A 24891-nucleotide genomic window follows, 5' to 3' on the forward strand; every position below is an offset into this window, starting at 1 on the left:
AGGTGCACCACAGACTTCATGAGAACAACAACGTTCAATTGTCTTACACCAAAAAGGAAGGTGGTAATAAAGCCAAGAGAAAGGAACGAAAGACTTAGCCATAACTATAGATTCCTTAGGAAGCCTGGAAATGAATCATTCACCTATAAAAAAGAGGTCAGAAGTCTTAAAGGGGAGAGGGGGCGCAATACAGGTAAGAAGAAAGGAGATAGATAGAATATTAGGAGGAGGATCCAAGGTTGTGTTGCACCAATCTAATTAAATCACTCTCTAAGTGCAAAGGACCTCGAATCTTTGGGATGATCACCTTCCCGCAACCGTACTGTCTCACTTAACCTTCCTTCAATCTTATCAGTATAAAGGGAAGCCTTCTTAGAATCATAGGAAGATTAGATTGTCCAACCTAGAACACCATGCATTCATGCATACCCTCTCTCATGCTAAACTAATAAACTTCTAGCTTCCACACCATGCCTCACTTGAGCAAGCCATTATTTACTTAACCACACCATCTTTGAGTCATTGATCTAACTGGGGTATTTCATAAGACGTGCTAATTTTTATGAGATATTCCGGAAATTGGTATGAAAGCGAACCAAGAGGGGCAAAAGAATTCTTGCAAATCCTAAGTCCACCTCGACCTAAAAGTCCCCCAACAAGAATAAACTCCTATATTAATGAGATACCTTTATTTTTCAGGTATCCAATACCTAAAATTTATGAGACCTACATAATTAATATTTTTTTACTATGTTTTTGTTATTGTATATAACGTTTAGGAAAATACTAGAGAGACTATATTGCTATATCATATTTTGTAGATTATATAATGTAGCGGTTAATAATTTAAATCAGGAATCCAATCATCAACCGTTATATTATGTGGTCTATAAAATATAATTCAAATAAATAGTTTGTCTAGCATCACCCATTTACGTTTAGATTTATTTTTATTTTAGTAAAATTTGGAATTTATCCTCCAATTTCACTCTAATTTAAATTTAGTTCGTAAACCAAAATCAATTAATTAAGGTGAAAGTGAACTAAACCCAAACTTTACTCTTTATTTTTTTAGTTCATAACTTCCTAGTTAAGTTTGTGAAACTGTGAAAACAGAGAAAATAGTCGGTCACCGGCGCATCGAACGGGGAGTTGGGTTTGGTCTGGTTTTTATTTCGTCCCACACTGACCTCAGCAACCGAACCGATCTATTGCAGCCACGGCCATGGATTCATCAAACCTCACCTCGCTTCCGGAGGACCCACTCGAAGACAATCAACAGCAAACTCCACCCCAACCCCGACCTCTCCCTGCCTTTGCCTCACCTCGTCCCGATCGCCCTCCCACTCAGTGAGTTGTTCTTCTCGACTCGCCTCCCTGCACTTCCAATTTTCATATTTCAGCTTCTGGGTCTCGAGGGCATCACAATGCAATGCTTTCTCACGTGCTGTTGTTGTTGTTGCAGGACTAGTTCAGAAAAGTACTCAGCTTTGGATTGGACGGAGTATTTCGACAAAGAGGATGATATCAGCATTCCGGACTCCAATGATGTGAGTCTGCCTGTGTAGAATTTTGAATTTTCCGATTCCGCTACGTGTTTATGATCTTCAAATGTGCTTACCCTTTCGTTGTTTCAGATTTTTCATTTATACACGGCAGGAACTGATGGACCAGTTGTATTCTGTCTACATGGAGGTGGTTACTCAGGGTATGTTTGAATGAATATTTGGTTTTTCGGGTTTCAATTGTTCAGGTTGAGCTGAAACATCTTCTATTTCTTTCTGGGTTTGCATGTTTACATGGAAAGCAATCACATTTTGATGTAATAATCTAATTATTGTGGTGCAGTTATTTGAATTAGCTCATAGTTTCATGAACATTGAATGGTAACTATTTTCGATGTATGCTTTAGTTTCATTGGCACATTGTATTTATTTTTATGCTTGGATACTTTGAAAATCTGGTATGCTATGGTAGATTACATGATTTATTTGCCCAGGCTCTCATTTGCCTTGTCAGCAAGTAAAATTAAGGAGAAAGCTCGGGTAGTTGCCATGGACTTGAGAGGACATGGAAAATCAACCACTGCAAATGATACCGATCTTTCTATTGAGGTAAAATACTGTCAAAATAGGATTGATGAACTTAAATTATGTTGGTTGGACCATCTATTCCTCCATTAGTAGGCTTATCTGTTCTCTTATTTGCAGACTATGTGCAATGATGTTCTGGCTGTTGTGACAGCAATGTATGGAGATTCCCCGCCTGCAATTGTGCTTGTTGGCCACAGGTTGTAGTCTTTTAATAATATACTTTCCGTTGAAGTTTTCATAGTACATTACGTTCAGTTCGGATGTTTTTCTTGAGAGAAGTAAATTTAACACTTACTAGGTGTATAAAAAATATCAGTAATCAACTCTTTGGGTTCTCTCGTTTTAATGACTTACATTACCATACTTATGAAATACTCCTGAGGTTTTGGGCTTGAAGGCATGCAACATTTATGAAATAATCTGTAGCTCATTATCTGAATACTGCTATTAGCTGCAGGAATAGACATTTTTTTTTAATTTTTTAATTTTTTTTATTTGGTAAAAGAGCATATTAATGATTATTGAAAAATTCCCGATTGCATTTTCTTAAGCTCTATATAGTAACCGTTGTCCAAATTTTCACATTAATCATTGATGACTTATGTCACTGTCATACAGTATGGGAGGGTCAGTTGCTGTACATGTCGCCGCAAAGAAAGCATTATCTAGCTTGGCTGGGCTGGTTGTTGTTGATGTTGTAGAGGTTTGGTTACTGAAAAATTAGTTTCAGCATTGTTTGTGACTAGTTGCCTTTAGTGGCATACATGCAGTCAAATTACACTGGCATTTGTAAATATTTCAGGGAACAGCTTTGGCTTCGTTGGTTCATATGCAGAAAATCCTATCAAGCCGGGTACAACGTTTTTCAAGCATTGAAAAAGCGGTATATCTTCAAACCCTAATGATTCTAACTTTTTGTACCTTCTTGCATGCATGAGTGGCTTGAAGCACAATTTTGTTCAAAAAGTGCACTGCAATTGAGGCATTACACTTGAAGATGAACAAATTAAAACAAAGATTCTTAATGGCAGGATGCACATTTGAATGTGATCAAGGTATATGTCCTGTTAGGGAATAATTCAAGGGGCATCCTTGAACTTAGGGGTCAATATAATTTCTTCCTGACCTCAAGTGTGATTAATGTAGGGCCCAAACATTAAACCTTACTACCAAACAAATCCATTCAACTATATTGTGCAATTTCTTTCTGAATTTCGAGGACAAAATGTTGATTAATGAATTAACAACAAAAAGACCAAATTTTTAGGACCCCATAACTACCATGAGCTCCACATCCACTCTTGTACATTAGTCCTATGGTGCAGATTATTATTCCAACTTTAGGACCCCACAACAACTGATTGTTACTGCAAACACATACTCTACGCAAATGTAGTCCACTCCAGTCCCATTGAATATGATTGGAGATGATCACGTTCTTGTGGTGATCACCTTTGTCAACTCTTATGGCAGCAATTTTTTTTCTTCAAATCCCTCTCTTTCTTTTTTTATTATTTTTAAATTTAAGGGGAGGGGGGTGGGGGGGGGAGAGTTTGAAACTTTTACAATAATTAAGGGGAGGGGGGAGTTTTGAACCCGGGACACATAGGTAGAAAGCCCAACAACCTATCCACTAGGATATTAGACCACATGCCATTTTCTCATTTCAGGGCCCCAAAATATTATAAATCAGATTACGAATCTCTCTCTTTTATTCAACTTCATCTTGTACCAATGTTGATGGTGCTGAAGATGTCAGTGCCAGCGGGTTGTAGGCTCTGGTAACCATTGCAAGATAAAAGTTTTTTAATATATTGTTTTATTTGGTATTTTCCATATTTTTACATGGAAAATCACGAGCATGTTACAATCATAATGATCTATTAACATATTTGGTTGAGGAAAAGGGCTTTTTGAATTTTTTGGTTTAGGGAAAACAGTGTTTAATTGAATTTATTGGTTAGCATCTCCGAAGCACCAAAGAGAAAAGGGTTAAGGGTGGACACTGGAATTGGCCCCAATTTCAAGGAGGGATTTTGAAGTCTCCCCTTTTGTTTTATTGTGGACTTCACTCTTAAAATCACTTTTTGTTCTCGTTTGGTATGCCTGCAATGGAAAGTAGAGTTATTTAAATTCCTTGAATTACGATCATAGCATTCGTTATACTCTTTCATGATCAAGGGAAGTAAAGTAATTTGGAATAAAATTGTTGAGAAAACTAGGAAAATGGAGATTGTCAGAACCAAATGGCTTCCCTCATATACATGTTATGAAAAAAGATAATAGATTGGGACGAATCCTTATGCTGAATTTGAAACTTTATTCCCGTGTAGATTGAATTGAGTGTGAGGGGAGGTTCTTTAAGAAACATTGAGTCTGCTCGGGTGTCAATACCTTCCACATTAAAGTATGATGATTCAAAGAAATGGTAAGTATTTATGTATTATGTACAATATACTGCTCCTTTACAATTACTGTAAGATTACGATAATTTATCCACTTGCATGATCATCCATTGTTATATTCTTTTTTCAAGTCTCTGTTAATCCTAGTCCTGTACATAACAGGCACAGTTTTGGTATTGTTCTGCAGTTACATTTATAGAGCACGACTTGAAGAAACAGAACAATATTGGAAAAGCTGGTATGTCCAAACTTCGTTAATCCATTTAAAATTTGGCAAATGGTCAGGGTCCATGTCGCTACTTGTTGGCATTTCAATTGAAACCAGACTTGCCCGCAACTATGTAACATTTATGAGTTGGAACATTTCATTTTGAATCCTTGTGCACAGTTTTCTTGTGCTGCATCAAGAATGTAGCATGGCTTGCTTGTTATTGCAACTTATTCATATGACGGATTCAGGGTGCTTCTGTAGGAAACACTTCTTCTCATAAATACTGTTGGTAGAAGCACATAGGAAATTTCTATAAAAAACCACCTGGTGCTTCTCATGAAAGCACTGAAAAGTGCAGAACATAGAAAGCATTTACTTCTACTAAAAGCTATCAAAAATACTTTTGGCTATCTGAAAGCTCTTTCAGGACTTCTAGAAGCACTGCTGAACAGGCCCTCATTTCAATATTATTTGGGTTTACACTAGTTGGGTTTGGAATCTTTGGATGGAGGAGTTAGAGATCTAAATGAACCTGCATCACTTTGAGCTATCATTATGTCTTATAATGTTTGATAACCATGGTAGCATAATGATAAAACTCAGTTAAGTATCATACATGGAGATGCCTTTAATCGTTGTGATTGATTTTGTGTCAAATCATTTCCTGTTGAAATCAGTAAATATAGTTACTCAAATACAGGTATGAAGGCCTTTCAGAAAAGTTTTTGTCATCACCCGTTCCAAAGGTCCTGCTGTTAGCTGGAACAGACCGACTAGACAGGTTCTTTCCATTTGACTTGCCTAAAAAAAGTATTGTGATGATATTTTTAATCATATCGATTTCGTGATGACAGAGTCTTTAGGGATGTTCTATGTTACCACACTCATATAGCATGCATATTAACAAATTTATGTCATGCGTAATGGTTTAGGATTTGGGTCCCACTCATAGGTTTAATGTTTGACACACGGCAAACTAGGATAGGAAATCTTCATGAACGGGAGGGCATCTACTTTTAACCGTTGGCTGCAAACTTAGACTAATCTTTTTTTACCAACAGGAATGGTGGGAAAGATAAATAGTTTTTTTTTTGTGGTCGAAAAGGGGAAAGGATTGAGGTTCGTATTAATATAAAAAACTTGGAAAACCTTCAAGTCCATGTTGAGATATCGTATTGTCAAATGCTTGTATTGGATTTAAGTATCCACTTTATTTTGCATGTTTACGTGGTATTTAACTAGACAAGATTTTGACATTACTTTGTACTGGTTATTTAAACTTCTATATGTGAATATCCTGGTGTTAACATATCATACAAAACACAATGTTATAGCACTGAGAAGTCTGAGATGATCGGCTGGTTAGGTAGATAAACTTGTTTATTTGCATGTAAGTGATAGTTTGGGCACTTCCATGTAAATGGGTACGTCTATTTCTTTGGTTTTCTTTTGTGCGTGCGTGCTTGCTACAATCAGAATTTATTTGGGTCAAGAAAAATGACTGCAATCAAGGAATGATGTAGGCTGGGTTTTCCTTTCTTTTGCAACAGAGCTCTCACAATTGGTCAAATGCAAGGCAAGTTCCAAATGGTTGTCGTCAGACATACCGGGCATGCCATACAAGTATGTGTTCTGTTTATCTTCCATGTATTTTTTGCCTTGTGAAAAAGTTACATTTTCCAATCTGTAAAAAGGAAACTAGAACTTCGATGTCCCAAATTTCTGCAGGAAGATGTACCTGATGAATTTGCAACACTAGTAACTAATTTTGTATCTCGTAATCGCATAGGCCCTCGTGGAGTTGAGGTTAGTATTGAGATTTGTTGTACTTGTGATATTTTCGATTCGTGAAACCTTGTTTATATGGTACATTGTGTTGCAGATTCCAGGACTCCGTCGGCCATCTCAGTCCAAACCTTGAATCATATGCCGGGTGACTCAATGTTTACTTTCGGCTTCTATTTGCGTTTTTGTTTTAGGAATGTGGCGGTTCAGCCCAGTTTGACACTATGATAGTTGCCAATTGCGTTAAATATGTATAGCAGCTTAAGGAAATGTTCCAAGTGTGGGTTTACAAATAAAGCGATTTTCTAGCACAGATTTGGACTCGTTGCTACACACAATGCGGCAGTAAATTTATCAGCATTAAACTGGCATTTTCGCCAAATTCACAAAATCTAGTAACGTCTTAATTGAATTGAATATGTTGTGTTTGCCAATTACAGCAATTACAGCAACCCCTTCCTATAAAAACAAAAGCAAGCTCGACATTGCAAACAAGAATTGCAGACATTGAACGTCCGTTTTAAATTTTATTGGCAAAAAAATAGTACCGTACGCCTCGTATCAAGTGACCACCTCTAACTACTGCAAAATGGGACATGAAAATGTTTATGCAGTAGACTGCTTCAAATATGCAATGAGATCAGCGCGCTCCTGCGGCTTCTTCAATCCAGGGAACACCATCTTGGTTCCGGGAATGTACTGCATAACAACAATTACACCCGATTAGGATTATTGTAGAATAAACTCAACTGCACAAGTTAAACATACACCGATATTCTTCACTCGTTATGAAAGTTAAAAGAACATTGGATTGTCCACATCAATGAACTGTCACTATCTAACACATGCTAGCTTCCTAACAAAACGGGAAATTTCATGAGAAGTTTTTAGATCTAGTACAAACACTGAATTTACGTAAAATTATATATGAAGTGACAATTGTAGTGTACGAATAAAGAATGTTGATCGCAAACCGGTCTTATTTTCCCACTCCGGATTTAATGAAAATGTGATGGCAACGAGGACACAGGGTGAGTGGGAAAAGAAGATAGGTGGGAACAGCACTCAATTAACAATTTACTTAACAAAAGAAATCCTTCATATTTTGTTAATTCGCCAAACCTTTTCCCAGCTGCTCTTCATATAGAGCAACAGTTTTGTATATGTTAACCAAAACTTTATTTCATGCTTGTATAAATTCAAATTGTCAATTGAAAAAAGAAAACCTCTATATGCATACTTGCACCCGTTCTTTTATGTGAACATACCACCTACCAACACGCTTACACGTGTACATCTCAACTATTTTTTATTGTGAGCTCACCTATATGTCACACGGATTCAATATGGAACCTACATGCATGAATGATTGATATGTGCAATTACCAGTCAACTGACGATGCATGTCTACCTCAAATGCTAGTATGAACCTAACAGGTTAAAAGTGTTGTAAGCTAATGCTCTAAGTAACTGAAATCGCCAGTCATGAGGCACGTCAAATAGAGAAAATTGCATACCTTCTTGGGGTTCAACAAGTAATCATACAAGGTATTTTCCTCCCATGTCACAGCCTTGTTCTTGTTAGCAGCAGAGTATGAGTATCCAGCACCCGTACCAGACTGCCTTCCGAAAAGTCCATTCAGATTGGGTCCTGAACGTTTTAACAATTCTAAGTTAACAGCCTTAAAAAAAACTTCAAATTTACTCAAGCCAAAAAAAAATAAATAAATAAATAAACAAACTTCAAATTGAACTGAACCCAACAAAGACTGCACGTATCAATATCAATAGATATAGAAACAGAACAATCAAGCTAGTTCGCATAAATAGAAAAATTATAAATGCAAGTCTATGCAATCACCAAGCCAGGGTTTCATTTTATATACGGATGCTAAGGAGCATCAAAACTTAATCGAAAAGAAAAGCATTAATGATGCAACCAAACTTAATCAAAATTTGTCAAAAACGTTATAAACAAAGCTCATCTCGTCAATCTAAAGCAACATATACAATTTCCTAGTAATGTCGAGAAGCATCAAAACGTTCTGTATATTAACAATCACAAAGCACGAAAACTCATAACAAACAAACATAATTTTCCTTCAGATTACGAATTATCAATCGCAGATCAAAGAGAAAAATAACCTTTTTCGTCATTGATTTATGAATTACTTGCATAATTCACATAGCAATTTAATCATTTCTAACCAAAATCGAAAACTCAAGAACAAACAAGGACAATTGATCAACATTTAGACCTAAAACTACTAGAACCGCTCAATTCCATCGGCGTAAAACCATAACAACTGAAAATCTAGTTCTCGTCAATTTTCTCAGGCACCAAACTGAAAAAACTACAATGAAAATGGAAATATGAATAGCCTAATAACGACATCCATCAGATCTAAACAAGCACGCAGAGATCGAATCAGTAATCCAAATAACAATCGAAACAAATATCCAAATACACAAATCCAAAAACCAAATGCCAAAAAGGGATTATAATTGTCAGATCCAAACAAAAATCAAGAAATCATCGAGATTAAAAACCAAAAAATCAAGGTTCGGTGAAGGGAGAGAAGATGAGATTACCCTGCTTGTGACCGGCGCCTTTCTCGACGGTATGGCACTGAGCGCACTTGGTCTTGAAGATTTTCTCTCCGGTCTTGGCATCTCCGGGTGGAGCTTCGGCAAACGACGCCATTTCTCGAGAAATCTAAAGAGAGAGAGAGAGAGCGGGAGAGGAGAGAGATCAGGGTTAGGGTTTGCAGACGAGAGATTTTGATTTTCGACAGAGACGCACCGCAACGAACTCTCTCCAATTTTATTTATTTTCCGTGGAATCTTCCAGACGAAGAAGCGAGGAAGGGAACGTGGTGTGCCGCAGGCCCTAGGTTTTGGTGACGTGGCGTGTTTTGAGTGGAGCTTACTTTTCGTAGCGTGATTATAATGTGGACCGTTCGTGTGGAGGCCTCGGGCCTTTTCACGTTGAACGAAAAAAACCCAAGGCTGGTTTGGAAAACATTTTTAAAATGATCGAAAATATTTTTACGAAAATATTTTTATAATTAATTTTTTAGTAAAAATTTAAGTTGATTTTGAAAAAACACTTTATATATCTTTTGGAAGAAGTATATACATGATGCTTTCTTTAAAAAACACTTAAATTGCTTTTGAACTTAAAATTCATTTCACCAAAAATACTGTTGGAGCGGAAAATTTTGGGTACTCCAATTCTCCACCAACAAGTAATTTTGAACACGTTGAGAAGCCTTGGACACCATCTTCGCTTGTCAACAATCAGAGCGGGGGGACCTGCAAGAAAACACTCCAACGCCCAAGTTAGTATTTATTTAGAATGCTTATAACATATAAAACGATCTCATACCTTTCTTATTCCTCCCCTTTTTCTGGTGGGATTATTAGCCTTTTATAGGCATTCAAGTCTTGGGCTCCAAGTCCCACTCTCCTTCTATTTCTTCATGTTCCATGTAGTAGGTGTTATGTTGCTTCATTGTAGCTCTACTCCTCATGTTTGGGGTGCTAGTGGCTTATTTAGCGGAGGAATCATTTTTGGCTCCCACATTGCCCCCTTTTTTCTCTGCAAACACATATCGTTTAGGGTTTGTAGAGGAAAAATATTTTTTTTGCAAAAATTCATTCGACTTGAGATTTCATCATTAGTTTAGCCTTTGGTTACGATCATATGGTCTTCGACCATGAGTTTGGCCTTCGGCCACGGTCATATTGGTCTTTGACCATGAATTTTGGGTCTTCGACCTCTAGTCTTGAGCCTTCGGCTCTTATTCGGTCTAGGTCTTCAACCCACGGTCTCATGATTTTCGATCACCAATTTATATAGTAATAGCATGCCCCCCACAGTAACTAAAATTCGAGTAATATCAATATTACTAATGAGCATGGATAAGATAAAAATTCTTATTTGTCGACAATTGAGAGTTGTTGTATAACATGTTTCTTTTGATTAGGAGCCTTGAGCGCAGGCCGTATTCGTCTGCCTTTAACCTGCTCCACAATTCATGTCTTGTCTTCCACGAGTTGTTGCAAAACTCATATTAGTCAATGTTCTTTCCTTTCCTGAGAACATGCTAGGTACCTCATGTAATATGACAACACAGACAATCAATCACGTAGCAATTCCTTTTTCTATGTCAACCAGTGCATATTAACAATATATCATGATATGAAATGCCTTATCTCAACTAGACAAAGAGTCTAATGTTAAATAGAGAGTGAATATAAAGCTTCTCTCTTTGGGGTTTAGCTCGTGCCCCCTTCCCTAGTGGTGTTTAATGGCTTTATTAGCTCATTTGGATTAGCATTGTTGGATGGCTCCAAGCTTGAGACCAAGCTTGAGACCAACCAATCGTCTCATTTTAGACGACAGTGAAGTGGATTGGAACAGCTGCAGATGACAAGGGCTTGTATGTTGCTGGGGATGAGTTGTGACTACTTCATCTTAATTTCACTTTCAACACTTGCATTGTCAAAGGTTCTTGCCCCCATTCAACTGTTACTACCAACTTGTTCTCTATTAACTGAATTACTTGAAATTTGTGAAGACATTTTAATGGAAATTCTTTTGTAAACATTCCGAAGTCAGCGAATCCCTTTCCTCTTGTGCTACTGTACGAAGTGCAATGACAAAAAGGCCTAAATTTCATGAAATTGCAAAAGAAATCATAAAACTTATCTATTTGGGGTCTTTAACTCATGCCCCCATTGTAGCATGAATAACATCCATGAAGCAGCTGCAGAAGATGGAGGCTCGTACGCTGCGAAGTTGGTTGGTGCAACGTTTGACTCTGAATCATTACTTTATACAAGGACTCTTCTTGTTCGCATGGTCAACGTGCCCCAAAATTCTTGGCTAGTCTCACGTCTAGCAGCCATTATGCATTTCTGATTTTCTTTCTTCCTTCAACGCTCAAATTGTTGAAGATCCTTTCCCCATTATAATCCATCCTTCGCCATTTGCAACGTAGCCCCTTCCCAGCAAAATTTGCAAAAACATGCTACGTTCACTTTCTTATTTAGAAAATGCTACAACATATCAATGTGCGTATAAGCTTTCCTTGTCAATTCGTGAAATCATAATGGAGGCAGAAAATCTCGCTGTTTGGGGTTTTAATTATGCCCCCATTGTAGCTTGGACGGCGTCACGACTTCTCCATACGGCTTTTTGTACGTTTCCCACAGATGGCGCCAACTGTTGGAGCGGAAAATTTCGGGTACTCCAATTCTCCACCAACAAGTAATTTTGAACACGTTGAGAAGCCTTGGACACCATCTTCGCTTGTCAACAATCAGAGCGGGGGGACCTGGAAGAAAACACTCTGACGCCCAAGTTAGTATTTATTTAGAATGCTTATAACATATAGAACGATCTCATACCTTCCTTTTTCCTCCCCTTTTTCTGGTGGGATTATTAGCCTTTTATAGGCATTCAAGTCTTGGGCTCCAAGTCCCACTTTCCTTCTATTTCTCCATGTTCCATGTAGTAGGTGTTATGTTGCTTCATTGTAGCTCCACTCCTCATGTTTGGTGTGCTAGTGGCTTATTTAGTGGAGGAATCATTTTTGGCTCCCACAAATACATTTAGTTATTTTAAAAACACTTTCAGTTCATTTTAAAAGTATTTTCAAACAAGTCCATAGTCTTCTGACGAAAATCCCATTTCTCTCTCCCAGCACCCATAAATTCGACGCCAATGGTGAGATTCTCCGTGCGTTCAAAACACAAGCATGTACATTATATGTCATACACAAGTGAATGAATACTTGACAACTTGGTATCAGCCTGTATTATGAGCATATTGAAATATCTTACGTGCCATTGCTATTTGCTATGCTCCCATTTATACAAAAATTATCGAGGAGTTACTCAAACGATTTATAATGATTAATTTGTTTTTAAATGTAGTTTTATAAAAGGGGGTTTTAACGAAACAATTTCAGTAATGTATACTTGTCACAGCCCGTCCCGAGATTTTCATATCGAGAGTATGAAATGACGAAAATACCCTTGACGTTACTAAGGTGTGTGTGTGACATGTTTTAGATATTTCATATTTTTCCTAACCCATTGGAAATATTATTTAAGTTAGATAAGAATATTGAAAGGTTGGATTGTTGTTTGGTTAGGGAATTAGAAATGGATGGTGTGGATTGACTTTGGACCCCTACACCCTCACATTTCCTTCTCTCTATTCCGTGGCTCTCTCTCTCTCTCCTCCATCCCGACTCCCTCTCTCTCTACACACCCATACGTACGGACACCCCCAAAAAAAAATCCCCAAAACTCGATGGATCGAGGCAACCAAGGTATGCATCTTCATCCTTGAGTCATTTTAAGTTGAATGGTACTAGTTTTAGGAAGTGAAATCCTCGGAATCACGTGAAACCCGAACCTCCATTTTTGGTCACTGTTCATGCGAACGTAAAATGTTGATTTTCAGGGAATTCTAAGCTTGTAGTGAGCTTAGTGAGGTCCCAATGAGGCTCGGAGTACTTCGTTTGAAGGATTTGGACGTCGGGATCATGTGGTTCAAGTTTGGCCGAATTTCTTAGAATTTTCCCGGTGAGATTTCTTGATTTTTAGAGCCTTAAACTAGTCTATCGTAATTCTACATGTTTGGGGCTTCATTTTGATATAAAATACGAAGAAAATGGGTGAAAAACGAAGGAGAACGAAGAGTTTCAAAACTCGCCGGAAACTGGCCGCCGGAAAAACTAGTCCGGCGAGCCAAGGAGGAAGAAGGTGCGCGTGGGGGACGCGTTGACCCGTGCCACCCACGACGCGTGGGGGCGCGTGGGACCTCCAAAAATTTTTCTAAAAATTATGCGACGTCCGTGACGTCGAGTAGGTCGATGTGGTATATTCATATACCCAATTTGAGTATCGTATGAGAAGTTATTTCGAATTATTGGTGATATGTTTAAAATTAACGTTTTTATAGTTGTTTCGCATATAGGTGACACGTATCCCGAGGACGAGCGCATCCAGGGATGCCACGGGGGTTACGACCCCTCGACTTATCAGTGAATGGGCAGTTTTGATTTCGTATTTACCTATATACAACTGTTTTTCCCAGAAAATCCGTTTATGTGAAAATTATGAATCTATTTGCCATGCATGAAACTGTTGAGATATTTAGTTTGATAATTAACATATATATATATGTGAAATGACGCGGTGGACGCTCAGGTGAGTTTATTTATTTTCAGCTGAGTTATTTATCATGGATTGCATTGAAAGCTCATGACCTGCACCTAGGTGATAGTGCTTATATTGTTATTCACCACACCGCACGCTCGTCTTGGATCCAAGTAGGTGGATGTCGTACAGACCATGTGAGGGTTCCGACATGCTAGTCGTACAGATCACTAGATGTGATTCCGACTAGTGGGTGACCTTAGTTATGTGCGCTGATGATTGATGAGAGAAGCACTAGAGCGTATTTATACACCTGTCATCGTACAGACTACTATATGTAGTTCCGAGTGACGTACAGAGTTAAACCGTACAGGTCACCGAGGTGACTCCGGTTAGATTAGATGTTGAGCTTTAGAATCAGCCGTACAGGACCATTGTAGGGTCTCCGGTTGATTTATCATTCACCTGATTGATATTGATGTATTCTGATCATATTTTGGGCATGGCATGTCATTATTGAGATATTATGTTGATGAAATTGAGTTGAGTTTGATGTTGCGTATATATATATGTATATATACTACTTTCTGGGAAAGTATACAGGTTTTTACGGTGAGGGGTTATAATTGTTTTTAATGAACTATTTTGGAAAACTATTTGATTTTACTGACCCACTCATTTTGTTTTGCGCCCCTCCAGGTTCTAGTTAGCAGTTGGTGGCTCTTGAGGTCTTTTTCCGGCATTCTGACAGACACTTGACATGTAGGACTCACCTGAGGGTGATGTACTTTTATTTTTGTCCTACTTGACTGCACTTAAACCTATGCTCTGAATTTATGTGTTTATCTTAACTCGTCCTGTCATTCTAGTAGGTTGTTCTGCTAGAGTTGGTTTGAATTCCTTCTTATGTATGCTGTTGTTTCGCTTCCGTGTCGCACTTATGGTTATGTCACGCTCACGTGACGGCCAGCACGCCTGGATCCTCTGGATCGGGGTGTGTCAGTTTGGTATCAGAGCTTAGGTTGCAGTCCTGTATAATTGTTAATGCTTTAATGATCTTTTGATGTTTTCTGTTAGAATTATGCCGCCTCGTAGAGAGTGTAGGGAGTCCCGCCGTACTCCTGATCCTAATTTTCCTGATATCGTTCAGTTAGGGGAAGCAATGGCTCATGCTTTTCAAAATGTGATTCGTCCTCCTCCCCCACCTCAGAGGACACCTTTGGAGACCATGTATAATTTGAAATTGGATCGCTTTATGGGTGATGAAGGTCACGAGGGGGCAGAGAAATGGCTAGATCATATTGAAAAGACGTTTCAGGTGATGCAAAGTCAAGGGAATTTTCTGACTGATAGGTGGGTTGAGACCACTACCTGGTTTTTGGGTCGAGAGCCGGCAGGTTGGTGGAGGAATCAGACGCAGTTTATGTCCCCAGCTATGGCATCTGATTGGGAAGTATTTAAAGATAATTTCAAGAAAAGATTTGTCCCCCCAAAGTATATCGATCGCAAGAAACAGGAATTCACTCAATTGAAACAGAAGAATATGACAGCTCATGAGTACTACATAAAGTTTACTGATTTGTCTCGTTATGACCCTGATACAGCTGGTAATCAAGGAGAGATGCTTCGACGTTTCAAGTTGGGATCTAAGAAGAAGTGGCGTACTTTTGCCAGTGCACTTCCCTGCGCCGATTACCATGAGTTTTTCGAGATTTTGGTCAGGATGGAGGACTCTGATAATCTTCCCAGTGAGAGTGAGGATGACGATGACAAGAATGACGGTCAGAAGAAGGATGATAAAGGTAAGGGTATTACTATTTCGGGACCTCGCAAGACTCAGAATTTTAATAAGAGTGAAGCAAGTTCGAGTTCTTCTAGTGGTGGATTTAGTGTTACTGGCCCGAGGAGAGGTGTTGGTAGATTTTCCGGTGGGCCTAGATTTCAGAGGCAGAGGGATTCTGGTGGTGCTGGTGGTTCTGGCGCTCCATGGTGCCGCCGTTGTAATTTCCGTCATCATGGTGAGTGTAGGAGAGGTAGTGGTGCTTGTTTTACTTGTGGGCAAATGGGACATCGAGCTTCTCAGTGTCCCCAGGGTCAGCAGAGACCGCATCAGACCACTATGCCACCTCCAGCGCCGATTCAGCAGAGCTTTGGATCAGGCGGTTATGGCCAGTCGAGTCGTGGTGGTGCCTACCACTACCAGAGGGATGCTGCTCCATATGCTCCCGGACCTTATCAGTATCCCCAGGAGCCTTATTCTCAGACAGGGTATTCTCAGGACTTTGGGGGGTTATTCTTCTTATTCATCTATGCCAGCTGGTGGATCTCAGTGGCATCAAAGAGGTCAGCCCCGTCAGGGGGAAGTTGCTACTGGTGGTGCAGGATCATCGAGGTAGCCTAGTCAGTTAGGCCAGGGACGTGCTCCCCAGGGGCGAGGTAATCAAGGCAGTAGAGGTCGTGGTGGACGACAGCAAGCTCATGGGCTAGTTAATCATATTTCATTGCAAGAGGCTCAGAACCATCCCGACTTGATCATGGGTACGTTAAATGTTCTTGGTCATTTTGCTAAGGTTTTGATTGATTGTGGTGCTACGCACTCTGTGATTTCTCATACGTTTGCTCAAATGACCCAACCTCACCCTTCACCTCTAGGATTTGATTTAGAGTTTGCCATGCCTAGAGGAGATAAATGTTATGTTGATAGTGTGTATCTTGGGTGTCCAGTGATGGTAGAGGGCATAGTTATGCCAGCTGATCTTATTCCGTTAGATATTGTGGATTTTGATGTGATTCTAGGAGCTGATTGGTTGCATTATAATCGTGCCCATATTGATTGTTATGGTAAATCAGTTACTTTTTATCGCCCTGGACTACCCGAGGTTACTTTTGTGGGCGAAAGAGGTGGGGTGAGATATGGTGTTATTTCTGCCATAAGAGCAAGGAAATTATTATCAAAGGGTTGTCAGGGATATTTGGCACATGTGGTATTAAATGATGTTGTTCCTACTAGTATAGAAGAAGTTGGTGTGGTCAGACATTATCCGGATGTATTTCCTGATGATTTGCCGGGGTTGTCGCCAGACAGAGAGGTGGAATTCTCTATTGATTTGCTTCCAGGTACTGACCCTGTATCTCTAACTCCTTATAGAATGGCTCCTACTGAGTTGAGAGAATTGAAAATCCAGTTGCAAGAATTACTTGATAAAGGTTTCATTCAACCTAGTTCGTCACCTTGGGGTGCCCCAGTATTATTTGTAAGAAAGAAAGATGGAACTCTGAGATTATGTATTGACTATAGGCAATTGAATCGGGTAACGATTAAAAACCGTTATCCATTGCCTCACATTGATGATTTGTTTGATCAGCTGAAAGGTGCGTGTGTATTTTCTAAGATTGATTTGAGATCCGGTTATTATCAGTTGAAAATTAAAGAGGAAGATGTACCTAAGACGGCTTTCCGAACTCGTTACGGACATTATGAATTTCGGGTTATGCCATTTGGGTTGACTAATGCAACTGCAGCTTTCATGAGGTTGATGAATGAGGTATTCCAGCAATATCTTGATAAATTTGTTATTGTTTTTATTGATGATATTCTGGTATATTCTAAATCTAAAGCAGATCATATTCGACATCTGAACTTGGTATTAAAGAAATTGAGGGAGCATCAGTTGTATGCTAAGTTCAGTAAATGTCAATTTTGGTTGACTGAAGTGGCATTTTTGGGGCATGTTGTATCGGCTCAAGGAATCCAAGTTGATCCTCAAAAGATAGCGGCAGTGGAGAATTGGTAGCAACCTCGAACCGTCACTGAGGTACGAAGTTTTCTTGATTTAGCAGGTTATTATCGACGGTTTGTTCAGGATTTCTCTATGATTGCTTTGCCGTTAACGAAGTTGACCAGGAAGGATGTTAAATTCGAGTGGGATGAGAATTGTGAGCGGAGTTTCCAGCAATTGAAATATTGCCTCACTCATGCCCCAGTATTGGTATTTCCTGATGATAGCGGTAATTTTGAGATTTATAGTGATGCTTCGTTGAATGGTTTGGGATGTGTTTTGATGCAGCATAATAGAGTGATTGCCTATGCTTCTCGGCAGCTGAAAAATCATGAAAGGAATTATCCTACTCACGATCTTGAATTGGCAGCTATTGTCTTCGCTTTGAAGATTTGGAGGCATTATTTATATGGTGAGAAGTGTAAGATCTTCACTGATCATAAGAGTCTTCAGTATTTGTTTACTCAGCATGATCTTAATCTTCGTCAGCGAAGGTGGATGGAATTGCTAAGTGATTACGATTGTACTATTGAGTATCATCCAGGTCGTGCTAATGTGGTAGCTGATGCACTGAGTAGGAAACCTCAAGGCAGACTCAATGCCTTACATGCTAGCCGTGTTCCTCTTCTTGCTGAGCTAAGGGCAACTGGAGTAAGGTTGGAGTTGGAAGATCGAAGTGGAACCTTTCTTGCTAGTTTTCAAGTCAAGCCAGTTTTGATTGATCGCATACTCGAAGCTCAGATGGTGGATGAGGAAATTCAGGAAATGGTTCAATTAAGAAGTGAAGGGAAAAAGAAAGACCTCAGAATTCGGGAATCAGATGGTATGCTTATGCAGGAAAATAGAATGTATGTTCCGAATGATGAAGAACTAAAGAAGGAAATTTTGGATGAAGCGCATTGTTCAGCTTATGCGATGCACCCGGGAGGAACTAAAATGTATCATACCATTCGACCATTTTATTATTGGCCGGGTATGAAAAGGGAAATTGCAGATTATGTGAGTAGATGTATTATTTGCCAGCAAGTTAAAGCAGAAAGGAAGAAGCCATTTGGGCGAATGCAGCCACTTCCCGTTCCCCAGTGGAAATGGGAAATATAACCATGGATTTCGTGTATAAACTTCCTCGTACACGAAATGGATTTGATGGTATTTGGGTGATTGTGGATCGACTTACCAAGTCAGCGTATTTCATTCCAGTGAGGGAAAAGTATCCTCTGAATAAATTGGCTAAACTGTTCATTACGAAGATTGTGAAGTATCATGGAGTTCCGGTGAACATTATTTCTGATCGAGACCCAAGATTTACTTCTAAATTCTGGGTGGCTTTTCAGGAAGCTCTTGGTACGCAATTGCTTTATAGCACAGCTTATCATCCTCAAACTGATGGGCAATCAGAGAGGACTATTCAGACGTTGGAGGATATGTTGAGATCTTCAGTATTACAATTTGGTGATTCCTGGCATGATCGTCTGGACTTGATGGAGTTTGCTTACAACAACAGTTTTCACTCGAGCATTGGTATGTCACCATTCGAGGCACTTTATGGTAGGGCGTGTCGAACGCCATTATGTTGGTCTGAGGTTGGTGAAAGGGTGTTAGAAGGCCCATAGATTGTAGATGAGACTACTCAAAATGTTCAGGTGATTAAGTCAAACCTGAAAGCAGCCCAGGATCGACAGAAGAGTTTAGCGGATCGACATACTACTGATTGAGTGTATAATGTGGGCGATTGGGTGTTTTTGAAATTGTCACCTTGGAGAGGTGTGGTACGATTTGGAAAAAAAAAGAAGCTAAGTCCGAGATATATTGGACCTTATGTGATCACTGAAAGAGTTGGTGAAGTTGCCTACTGGTTGGAGTTGCCCCCGGAGTTATCTAAGGTCCATAATGTGTTTCACGTCTCTATGCTTCGACATTATATTTCTGATCCTTCTCATGTGATCCCTCCTCAACCGTTAGAGATTAATCCGGATTTGACATATGATGAGGAACCAGTCACGATCTTGGATTGGAAAGATAAGGTTCTAAGGAATAAGATGGTGAGTTTGGTGAAGGTGTTGTGGAGGAACCATTCTGTAGAGGAAGCTACCTGGGAGACAGAAGATCGAATGAGAGAGATGTACCCAAGGTTATTCTATGGATATTAAGTGGGTTATTTGGTTATGGGAATTTCGGGGACGAAATTCTATAAGGAGGGGAGATTGTCACAGCCCGTCCCGAGATTTTCATATTGAGAGTATGAAATGATGAAAATACCCTTGACGTTACTAAGGTGTGTGTGTGACATGTTTTAGATATTTCATATTTTTTCCTAACCCATTGGAAATATTATTTAAGTTAGATAAGAATATTGAAAGGTTGGATTGTTGTTTGGTTAGGGAATTAGAAATGGATGGTGTGGATTGACTTTGGACCCCTGCACCCTCACATTTCCTTCTCTCTATTCCGTGGCTCTCTCTCTCTCCTCCATCCCGACTCCTTCTATCTCTACACACCCATACGTACGGACACCCCAAAAAAAAATCCCCAAAACTCGACGGATCGAGGCAACCAAGGTATGCATCTTCATCCTTGAGTCATTTTAAGTTGAATGGTACTAGTTTTAGGAAGTGAAACCCTCGGAATCACGTGAAACCCGAACCTCCATTTTTGGTCACTGTTCATGCGAACGTAAAATGTTGATTTTCAGGGAATTCTAAGCTTGTAGTGAGCTTAGTGAGGTCCCAAGGAGGCTCGGAGTACTTCGTTTGAAGGATTTGGACGTCGGGATCACGTGGTTCAAGTTTGGCCGAATTTCTTAGAATTTTCCCGGTGAGATTTCTTGATTTTTAGAGCCTTAAACTAGTCTATCGTAATTCTACATGTTTGGGGCTTCATTTTGATATAAAATACGAAGAAAATGGGTGAAAAACGAAGGAGAACGAAGAGTTTCAAAACTTGCCGGAAACCGGCCGCCGGAAAAACCAGTCCGGCGAGCCAAGGAGGAAGAAGGTGCGCGTGGGGGGCGCGTTGACCCGTGCCACCCACGGCGCGTGGGGGCGCGTGGGACCTCCAAAAAATTTTCTAAAAATTATGCGACGTCCGTGACGTCGAGTAGGTCGATGTGGTATATTCATATACCCAATTTGAGCATCGTATGAGAAGTTATTTCGAATTATTGGTGATGTGTTTAAAATTAACGTTTTTATAGTTGTTTCGCATATAGGTGACACGTATCCCGAGGCCGAGCGCATCCAGGGACGCCACGGGGGTTACGACCCCTCAACTTATCAGTGAATGGGCAGTTTTGATTTCGTATTTACCTATATACAACTGTTTTTCCCAGAAAATCCATTTATGTGAAAATTATGAATCTATTTGCCATGCATGAAACTGTTGAGATATTTAGTTTGATAATTAACATATATATATGTGAAATGACGCAGTGGACGCTCAGGTGAGTTTATTTATTTTCAGCTGAGTTATTTATCATGGATTGCATTGAAAGCTCATGACCTGCACCTAGGTGATAGTGCTTATATTGTTATTCACCACACCGCACGCTCGTCTTGGATCCAAGTAGGTGGATGTCGTACAGACCATGTGAGGGTTCCGACATGCTAGTCGTACAGATCACTAGATGTGATTCTGACTAGTGGGTGACCTTAGTTATGCGCGCTGATGATTGATGAGAGAAGCACTAGAGCGTATTTATACACCTGTCATCGTACAGACTACTATATGTAGTTCCGAGTGACGTGCAGAGTTGAACCGTACAGGTCACCGAGGTGACTCCGGTTGGATTGGATGTTGAGCTTTAGAATCAGCCGTATAGGACCATTGTAGGGTCTCCGGTTGATTTATCATTCACCTGATTGATATTGATGTATTCTGATCATATTTTGGGCATGGCATGTCATTATTGAGATATTATGTTGATGAAATTGAGTTGAGTTTGATGTTGCGTATATATATATGTATATATACTACTTTCTAGGAAAGTATACAGGTTTTTACGGTGAGGGGTTATAATTGTTTTTAATGAACTATTTTGGAAAACTATTTGATTTTACTGACCCACTCATTTTGTTTTGCGCCCCTTCAGGTTCTAGTTAGCAGTTGGTGGCTCTCGAGGTCTTTTTCCGGCATTCTGACAGACACTTGACATGTAGGACTCACCTGAGGGTGATGTACTTTTATTTTTGTCCTACTTGACTGCACTTAAACCTATGCTCTGAATTTATGTGTTTATCTTAACTCGACCTGTCATTCTAGTAGGTTGTTCTGCTAGAGTTGGTTTGAATTCCTTCTTATGTATGCTGTTGTTTCGCTTCCGTGTCGCACTTATGGTTACGTCACGCTCACGTGACGGCCAGCATGCCTGGATCCTCTGGATCGGGGTGTGTCAATACTTTTAACGAAAATGATACTTTTACTTTAAAAAGTCATTCTCGGTAATATTCATTTACAACACAAATTACATTGGGTCTAGTCCTGTTATATCTAATTACAAGATGCGGTCCAACGTACTAGTTGAGACTTAAGACTATGTAAATAGATTTATTGAAGTTAAATTGTAATCGTGGCTGAAGGCGAGTGAAGTCGACCGCGTTAGAGTTAAGTTGACAAAATATTTTGATGTTGTCAGAGAATATTATGTCGCCGTTGCAAAATATTTCATCGTCTCCTTCCCTTTTCACGGGTCGCCGGAGTCGCTGTCAAATTTTAAAATAGTGCCATTTTTTAAAACCGGTTGCTTATTGTCTCTCTGTCCTTTTCACTGCTCGTCGTTCTTTCCGTGAGAATCAAATCCGGCTGCCATGGAAACGTGACAAGTTGGAATTGAATTGGAATATTATTCTTTTTTTTCATAAAACTTCGATGGTACGAATAAAATTTTTTTGATAACGATAAAAGGAGTTATATCTAGTCAGGAAGAATATAAACTTAATTAGAGATGGGGCAAAATACTCATGGGTTTGGGCAACCGCTGTTATCCGTCTATTTAAAGTTCATTGTTACGGTTATGGGTAACCATTTAGACGAACAAACGGTTATGGGTATAACCGTTTATCCGTGAAATTTAAATAGGCGGTTATGGGTATAATCCGCGGTTATAACGGATATCCATCGATTATAGGTATTACCTGTGGTTATAACAGGTATCCATTTACCCATTTAATTTAATATATGTAAAATTTTGGAGCTTTGAATTTTTCGCGGTTATAACGGGTATCCATTTACAAAATAATCGGTGCGCACATGATTATTGTGTGTTTTGACTAATGAAGTGAAATGGTTTTCTTAAATCATGTTTCAGTTGCCATTGATGCTATTAGGAAATGGTTATTGTGTCTTTACGAATCATGTTTCAGCTTCTGAAAATGCTTATAAGGGAGTACTAACCGATCTTCCAAAGCTTAGAGGTGGCAGTTATAACGGGTATTCATCGGAATATTTTGGAGCTTTGAATCATCTAGTATTCAAGATAATCACTACCTTTTGTTTTTAGAAGCTTTACTTTGTAATTATAATTAAAGACTTGCTTGAGTGTAGCAGAAAAATATCGTTCGTAAACTATTATTTCAATTATTGGAATTGTATGAGGACTTAAATGATTAAAATAGGGAAATGCATGCTAAAATGTACATATAACGGTGTTTAATTGTCAGAAAATGAAAATTATGAAAATTTTGTTTTTTTTGTTGTAATTTTCAAGTTGTTAAAAAAAAAACATGTAAACGGGTGAAAATATGGGTAAAAAAAGGATAAACGGGTTCAAAAACGGGTAAATGATTATGGTTAAATGGGTAAACGGTTATGGTTAAATTGGTACATGGTTATGGGTATGGTTAACCGTTGATAAACGGTTATGGGTATGGGTATAACCATTTATGCAATTACTTAACGGGTAAACGGTTATGCGGGTATGAACATAAATTATTATAGGTAAATAACCGCAGTTACTCACTTACCATAACCGTTGCCCATCCCTAAACCTAACCCATCATAATACAAGAAAAAAAAAAAACACACATGTACATGAAGGTGGGACATAAACCTTGCCTTTCTAAAAACGAAAACAATAATGATACAAGGAAAAATAGAGGGACTTGAAACCTAACTCATCTATAGTCAAACCTAAATGTCTAAACCTGCAAAACAAATCGAAAATGTTTGAATTTGTTAGAAATGTCAATGTCCAAACATAAAAAATCATCGATATTCGTCAATGTCGAAACTTGGATAAGTCTGCATTCGTACAAAGTTGATGAGATTGCTATATTTGGTTGAAGGTTTGTGAATCCCAAATTGGGATGTATAATATTCTGGTTGGAATGAATTCATATGATTTTATAAATTTTCATCCACTAGGTGTTATTAGGTTTTCTTGGTTAATTTTAGATATCTATTTACATGTTGGAATGAACCTAGCAGTGATCATCCCCTACACACCAATATGAAACACAATTAGTTTTGCTCTTTAAATGTGAATATATAAAACTCGTTTTGATGTGCTTTTCAAAATGATTGAAAGCGCTTTTAGAACAGATGTTTCTAGGTTTTAGAATCACTTAAAGTGGTTTTCTGCTTTCAATTGCTTTTCTAGAATGACCTTAGAAGTCCGGTCATAAACTCGACTGCTTCGTCACTCTGTATCGAAGCAATTGGCGAAGTTTGCGCGACTTCACTAGACCAACCATCCTTGTTCTGCAAGACATAGGATCTGATCCGGGTATGGAATCAGTCAAATCTCGATATGCCTTGGAGTTCTTACAAACTATGAATTGGTGTACGCCGCAAGTAATCACAACTCCTAAGAGGGTGCAATATGTACTTCTAGATATCTTATAAGATTCTCCTAACAAGGATTCTATCCCCAAAAAGATCTCTCTCTCAACCGTTATAAATACACTCATCTAGGGTTCGTCTCTGGCAACGCAATCTACACTGTAATTCTCTTGCCTACTACTTAAGCCTTATATTTGCTTACTAACTTGAACGTCAGAGTGTGTTTGTACTTGCTCACAGTTGTTTTCTATTTACAGGTTACTCAGATTTGTGCATCTCCACCACTTGCGGCAGTGCGCGAATTTGGTTCCGACGGAGAAGAAGAGATGTTATTACATGATCATGATAAGAGAAACTTGTCGGAGAAGAAATTTAGGCAGAGTTGTTGATATAGTTGATGAGATGAGGCAAGCGGGTTGTGAACCAGACGTCAAAACTTACAATTATCTACTTGGTAGCTTATGCAAGAACTATAAGTTTGCTGAAGCTACAAAACCATATGAACAACTGCCAGAAAGGAATTGTCAACCTGATGGCATAACCTTTGAAATATTGATGTAGCTGTTAAATACAGTTGCTCTAGCACTTCAGTTCACAGCTTGCTCGCAAGATATTGTAAACTCAAGCTAAAATGGCGGGTCTTTTGCCATGATGGTGGCAATTTGCGA

The 24891-nt window shown here is 39.0% G+C and overlaps 2 protein-coding genes across 2 annotated transcripts; one reads left to right on the top strand and one right to left on the bottom strand.

The window, feature by feature from the left end:
- Positions 1 to 1075: 1075 nt before the first annotated feature.
- On the top strand, positions 1076 to 6885 carry LOC126601813 (uncharacterized). The gene is made up of 13 exons (XM_050268578.1): positions 1076 to 1350; positions 1466 to 1550; positions 1638 to 1708; positions 2000 to 2114; positions 2211 to 2290; positions 2712 to 2796; positions 2896 to 2976; positions 4427 to 4521; positions 4686 to 4736; positions 5410 to 5490; positions 6260 to 6332; positions 6438 to 6515; positions 6592 to 6885. The coding sequence occupies exons 1-13, from the start codon at positions 1226 to 1228 to the stop codon at positions 6628 to 6630; spliced, it is 1059 nt and encodes a 352-aa protein (XP_050124535.1). The 5' UTR covers positions 1076 to 1225; the 3' UTR covers positions 6631 to 6885.
- On the bottom strand, positions 6877 to 9319 carry LOC126601814 (cytochrome c). The gene is made up of 3 exons (XM_050268579.1): positions 9087 to 9319; positions 8012 to 8145; positions 6877 to 7193 (listed from the first exon to the last, which is right to left on the bottom strand). The coding sequence occupies exons 1-3, from the start codon at positions 9196 to 9198 to the stop codon at positions 7101 to 7103; spliced, it is 339 nt and encodes a 112-aa protein (XP_050124536.1). The 5' UTR covers positions 9199 to 9319; the 3' UTR covers positions 6877 to 7100.
- Between the last annotated feature and the right edge of the window lie 15572 nt (positions 9320 to 24891).

Source organism: Malus sylvestris, chromosome 15 (assembly GCF_916048215.2).
Source record: "Malus sylvestris chromosome 15, drMalSylv7.2, whole genome shotgun sequence".
Lineage (NCBI taxonomy): Eukaryota > Viridiplantae > Streptophyta > Magnoliopsida > Rosales > Rosaceae > Malus > Malus sylvestris.